Here is a 6,000-nt window from a genome sequence, read left to right as displayed (position 1 = left end):
TCAGAATGGCAGCTTTTGGTTTTGATGATTGTTCCATACTGAAACAATTGCCCCTTTCCCAATTAAAGCAGTATTAAGAGCACATTTCTATCTGATGATGTTTAGAAATGAGGACCTACTTGGTTGTTCTCATTTTGTCTCTTCATGGAGGGCTCAAACTCCCCATCCTCCACAAAAAATCAATCCCCTGAAGTTTTTCCTAGAAGAGAAAGGTGGCTTTTGTTGTTTTGATCTTAGTATGTTGTGCATTTTTTACTGGCTGTTAAATTAAAAAAAGCCACGACTTCATCTGTTTTTCCGCTCTATTCTCATGCTGTAAATCACAGAATGCCTCCAGATCAATAGTAAAATGCCTATGCCCAAACACTTAAAAATGGATTTATCATTCCAGTGGATAGGAAGATTCAGGGCATAAGAAAAGTATCCAGTCATTTGATGTATTTTCCACAGACTGCTAAGAATAGATTCATGCATGTTAGATGATGAGTGCCAAGATTTGGATACATAATTCTCACCATTTTGACCCCCTTATTTTACATGCAAGAGGCTTTCTTGGTTAATGTAACAGCTGGCTAGGTTATTGCTTCCACAGTATAAGCCACGATGCCAAAACAGCTCTTTTCCCATTTAAAAGCACATCAAGTTGTTTACATGTCTCCTTGAGATGATTTTTTCAATAACTTTGAGCCAATTGCTGTCATACTCTTTGGTTAAAAAAACAAAAAAACCCAAAAACATAAAAACTTCATTCAATCAAGACTTCACTTAGTTAAATTTCCCCCATACAGAGAATTGTAGAAAACTTACAATAGCTTATTTGAGGCCATCATCATTAAGCCAATGTGGGGCTTTAGAAAATGAATGCAAATTACAAATGTGGAGCGGTGTAATTAAACATCAAATAGTCCAAGTGATAAAAGTCATAGAGGAGCTGTCTCTCGGCTCTACCCAGGTCCTTTAAATACTGCCTAACCACCTGAGTACTGGTTCTTTCATCAGAGGAGTGCCTATCCTTAAAGTTTGGAAATTTCAGCTCTTTTGGAGCACCAATCACATGTAAAAAGTAATTGGCATCTTCTTCTAATGTTTCAAACTTCCCTACAAAGTCGTAGTTGATCAAACATGGATAACAGAGTTTGCTGATCTTTTCCCAGTGAATATCCATTCCCACTGGACGGTGATCATCCAGTAAGTAGTGGACGAATTCTTTGAATTGGACTCCGGATCCATTATTTAATGCTTGTGTGTTGGCATTTGGTCGGTATTTCTTTATGATTGCCTTTCCAAACACCGGATGGTAGTAGCTATTGGGATGCTCAAATTTATCCCGAAATGCTGACACTAATCTTTCCATGGGATCTCGAACAAACACAGCTTTGGAATAGGTATTCAAACGCATGTATATGCCTTTTAAGTCAAAACTAGCCAGTGTTTTCAAATGCTTCCCATAGTGTACAGCCTCATGGGAGATATTGTATGCAGAGGAAGCCAACCCATTTAGGACCATCAAAATTCTTTTCCAATTAGAGCAGCCAGCCTTTGGTACTTCACAGTACAGGACTCTGTGCTTGTCTTCCACATAGATTCTGGATACTATACTGTAAAGATTGGCTTGAGGATCATTTATTCCACCATATTTCTTGCAAAACTCATGAAGGAAGGACCTACGTTTCTCCTGGATTGCATATGCCTTCTTCCACTTATTGTCTTGGACTGAACTTTTGTTTAAGGGCCGAGTGACCAGTGGCCAATCCATCTTGATGGGCTGCTGAAAAACTCGAGGCTTAGCACCTTGAGGAATTTCTATTGAGGTATCTAGTGATGATCCAGGAGCTTGATCCTCCCTTTGTGAATGGCTATTCTTCTTTAAGATCTTACTTCCCAGGTTGAGCAGATTTCCCCCTTTTTTCTTTAGGTCTTCAGGCATGTGAATGTAGGAGTTCTGTTAAAATAGTAAGAAGACATGTTGGACACACAGTCACAACTGTGTAGAACTGAGCATATTTGTTTTCATAACTACAGAGAGGAGTACACTTACTATAAGTTACCAGAAACAATTCAGCAAGGCATGCTGAATATACATTTTGTAGTAAGGTTTTTCACAGAAAACTTAACAATAGAAAACAAAACGAAACAAAGAGTAACTATAAGATAGAGATGAGAAGGCCCTGAAAGTTCTGCCTTGATTTTTCAGGCACTGCAATGAAATAAAACTCAATTATTCTGTGTCAGTGTTTTTTGAGACACCAGCGAATCTGTTATTTCCAAGTTGCAGTACTTAATGGACATGCAACCCAGAGCCACATTTAGACAGCATTTCTTTGTTGTTGTTTTAGGGGAAAGCACTTTGTAATATGTGGAAAAGTTCAAATTCATAAATTACAAAATAAAAATTATAACAAGACTAATTATCAAACCCTAGAAAAATTTCAGTTTCATCAGCATTTTAGCAAAAGTGATGTATGTTTTTATTTGAAAAATAGTGTATTTTCAATTCATTTATCATGATAATACGAGAAATATAGTCAAAATATTTTTTAATTTCATTTATATATAAGATTGTCCTTTTTCCCTACTTACAGAAAGTGACAAGAATTCACAATATCTTTGATGTCTTGTGTAAAATTATATCAAAAGTAGATTGAGGTACTTTGTTCCTCTTGCCTCTACTAGTCCACTTTCCAAGTGGTTATCTTTTTATTATTTTCTTCCTGTATCTCTTGCATTGGCTGGGAAAGAGAAGCCATGGAAGTTGGGCTTTATATGTGGTGTCCCTAAAAATAACAAAACTCTTAATGACATTGGTTTTTACTCTGAGAAAGCTAAGAAGCTGCTGAAGGGCTCTGAACAGAGAGTGGGCATGATATCACTTATACTTGGAAAAGATAGCTGATAAATATTTAGGGTCTTCAGCATGTTATTGGGAAAGCCAACAAATACATGATGTACAGAAAGGGTAAAGTACAGCACTACCAGAGGACAGTGGAGGAAATGAGGAGTCTTTCTTAGATTTATCATTTATATTCTCTGTGTCTAGAATGATCTATAGTTGATGGTAGTTGTCCTCAAAGTTTGTGGATGAATAGATGTTGGTCTTCAAAGATTAGTAGGAATTTTCTACCAATTGAGTAAAAGATCAGGGAAATGAGTACCGGAGTCACTTTTCAGGTACAGTGGGTCCTCACTAGCTTAAATATAAGATGACCAACAGTTTGTGAATAATTTCCAATCACCATAAACCAGCTTGTGTAGCTCATAAAAGAACTGTCTCAACTCATCTGCCTTGTTAAACCAACTAGTTGATTTCTCAACTCTAAAGCTATTTATCTGCTCTCTTTTTTTCCAGAGATTGCCAGGATTCTTCAAAGCCCCAAATCCTGCTTTGTTCTGATCAATGATTTATGGACCACAAAGTTGTCATCAATTATATATGAATTTTCTGTAGGTTTGAAAGATCATAGAATTGTTGGTAGATGTGCATGAGAAATACTTCACATAGGGGTATAACAAGCAACTGAGCATCGGTAGTGCATGCCTTTAATCCCAGCACTCAGGGAGGCAGAGGCAGGCAAAACTCCAAGAGTTTGAGGCCATCCTGGTCTACAGAGCAAGTTCCAGGATAGCCATGGGTACACAGAGAAAGCCTGTGCAAAAAACAAACAAACAAACAAACACTGTTTCAAGTTATTATTTATATTACTAATACTTCTATTATTACTGTAAATAGATTAATATTATTATTAGCTATAATTAAAATTATAACCATTGTTACTTCAGAAAAAGTAGTAATATTATTTTATGGTAAAATGGTATTAAACCATGGTAAAATGAATTTCAACTTTTTTCAGTTATTCATTATTATCTACACTGAGGTTTGTGTGTCTTTGTATGCAACCTAATGACATACTTTTTGTGCCTCACCCAAAATAAACTGAAACAAACCCAAAATCCACCTTTTTGCTAGACCTCCTTCGTGGTCATCACATTCACCTCCCAGCTTCAGGGAATTCTAGAATGTTTGTTTCTTATTTTTTAATTTTTTCTTACTGAAATCCTATATCCTGCTCACTTTTCTCTGTCCCAAGTAAGTGAAACTTCAGTGTCTGAATCCAAGCATCTCCTGGGCCAAGACATAGGGGCGATTTCCCAGAGTGTTGTCCACTTTGGTTCCAGGACAGCTCCCAGAGAGACATGTTTGTGAAACATGTTTTGTGAAGTCTCTTCATCTTTCTCTCGCCCCCGATCTGTGCTTCATGTCTTGAAAACTCTGGCTCCTAATTCATATGTTGCACCTTTATCTCTGTTCTTAGCACTACATGTAGCAACCACCATGCAGTAAACTCAGCTCCGTAACCCCTTCATCTTCAACAGAAGACTGCTCCTCTTCACATACGTGAATCATGCTTGAGCCACCTTCGTTATGTCTCAGACCACCGTTGCCTAACTAGCCAGTTCATTGTTGTTCACCGTTGTGCAATGTTTTGATGACTTGAACTATGTTTTCTGGCTTCTGGAAGATCACACATCTGGTTTGTCATCATTTAATTCTCAGTAAGTCTCTCTTTAGTGACATTTTTCCTCATAACTCCCTCTAAGCCTTGCTCGTTGTGATGCTTCTCTCACTGAACTCTGCTGCTTTTCTTCATAGCATCTCTAACCATGTGAAATGACTTGATGTCTATGGTTTCTTTTTTTATCCCATCCCACCTCAACACATTAGAATATTACCACAGAGGCCTTAGTTCCTTGTTCTCTGTGGTTCAATTAAAAGATAATTACTGAATTATAAATATGGTGATGACTTAATGGTGATTTTCAAGCAATTATCTTAATGTCCTATTTAAAAATATAGTGTTTATCAACAGGTCAAAATTGACTTAGATAAATAATTGACTGATCCTTGTAAGGCATCGAAGATCTGTGCTCAAACAAATCTTTGGCAGCAGAGAAAACAAAACAGTCACAGAAAGAGCCATTTCTGTTATAGTGGGTATGGGACGCAGAACTCTGTCTTCCAAATCATATGGTCCAATGTCACTTAGAGTTGTTTTGGAGCCTCAGCATGGCTTCTCAGCATTCTGGGTCCCCAGGCCTTATTATGGACACTTATGAAAGAGAGTCTCTGTGGGCGGGGCTTCCAACTGCAATTGACACAGCCCTCCTGGAGTTCCTTCCATAGGCAGTGTGACATTTGGGGACCACACAACTTCTCTAACAAAGAGTTCAGAAAACAAAGTGGTTTGAAGATTTCCTTTCCTTCTTCTAGGGAAGAGTATTCTGTGGTGGACTTGAATCCTTTAAAGAAGAAACAGAACTCAAATATAAGGTCAGATGTCACATCAGTCTCTGAGGGAAACAGACACAATACTTCCTGTTTATTCGCTCTCCCTTGTTGGATGTCTGTCTTCACCAAGCAGCTTTCAAGTGACTGGTTCAATATGAAAGAAAGGCTCACCACGCAGTCAGCGCTAGACTTCTGACTATTGATAGATTTTTCTCCCCATGTCAACCAGTTTCTTTTACTTGATCAAATTGAGGTATAGAAAAAGGACTCATCTTGCCTGGCTTTCAGATCTTTCCCAGAACCTTTCACATCAGTCTATTTACTCTATAAAAGCTTCTATCAGCAATTGATGGCCTTTCCCTGTCACCATTCCACTTAGATCTGATTCTTCTAATTAAAGCTTTTCAGGATTGAGGTAATACATGTACAAATACATATTACATTAATATAATACTAATATTAAAGTTAATAGCATGTTATATGAGGCTTATATAGATGATTTTCCCAAATCCATCTCCCTAATGACACCAACAATAACAGGAATAAGAAAAAAGTGAAATTTAAAGTCTGCTCTTCCTTTGAATACAATACTTATATAAGCAAATACTTATAAAGCCCAAGCTCTTTTCTATTTTGAGTTGGTCTTGCTGCTTTCTGATCATTCATTCACACAATCTAGATCCTTTTTAATAATCCAAAAGGAAAGGGACTATTTT

At 37.3% G+C, this 6,000-nt stretch overlaps 1 protein-coding gene across 1 annotated transcript in view; it reads right to left on the bottom strand.

Moving 5' to 3' along the window:
• Window positions 1-867: 867 nt before the first annotated feature.
• Window positions 868-6,000, bottom strand: part of Chst9 (carbohydrate sulfotransferase 9) — a 274,476-nt gene continuing 269,343 nt past the window's right edge. Inside the window, exon 6 of the mRNA XM_055625588.1 lies at window positions 868-1,942. Coding sequence (XP_055481563.1) covers window positions 869-1,942 — 1,074 coding nt within the window. The 3' untranslated portion in view covers window position 868. The remainder of the gene's footprint in view (window positions 1,943-6,000) is intronic.

Source organism: Psammomys obesus, unplaced genomic scaffold (genome assembly GCF_907164565.1).
Source record: "Psammomys obesus unplaced genomic scaffold, mPsaObe1.curated_primary_1811, whole genome shotgun sequence".
Taxonomy (NCBI): domain Eukaryota; kingdom Metazoa; phylum Chordata; class Mammalia; order Rodentia; family Muridae; genus Psammomys; species Psammomys obesus.
Note: the sequence above shows the minus strand (reverse complement) of the source record. Positions and strands in the feature narration are given on the sequence as shown.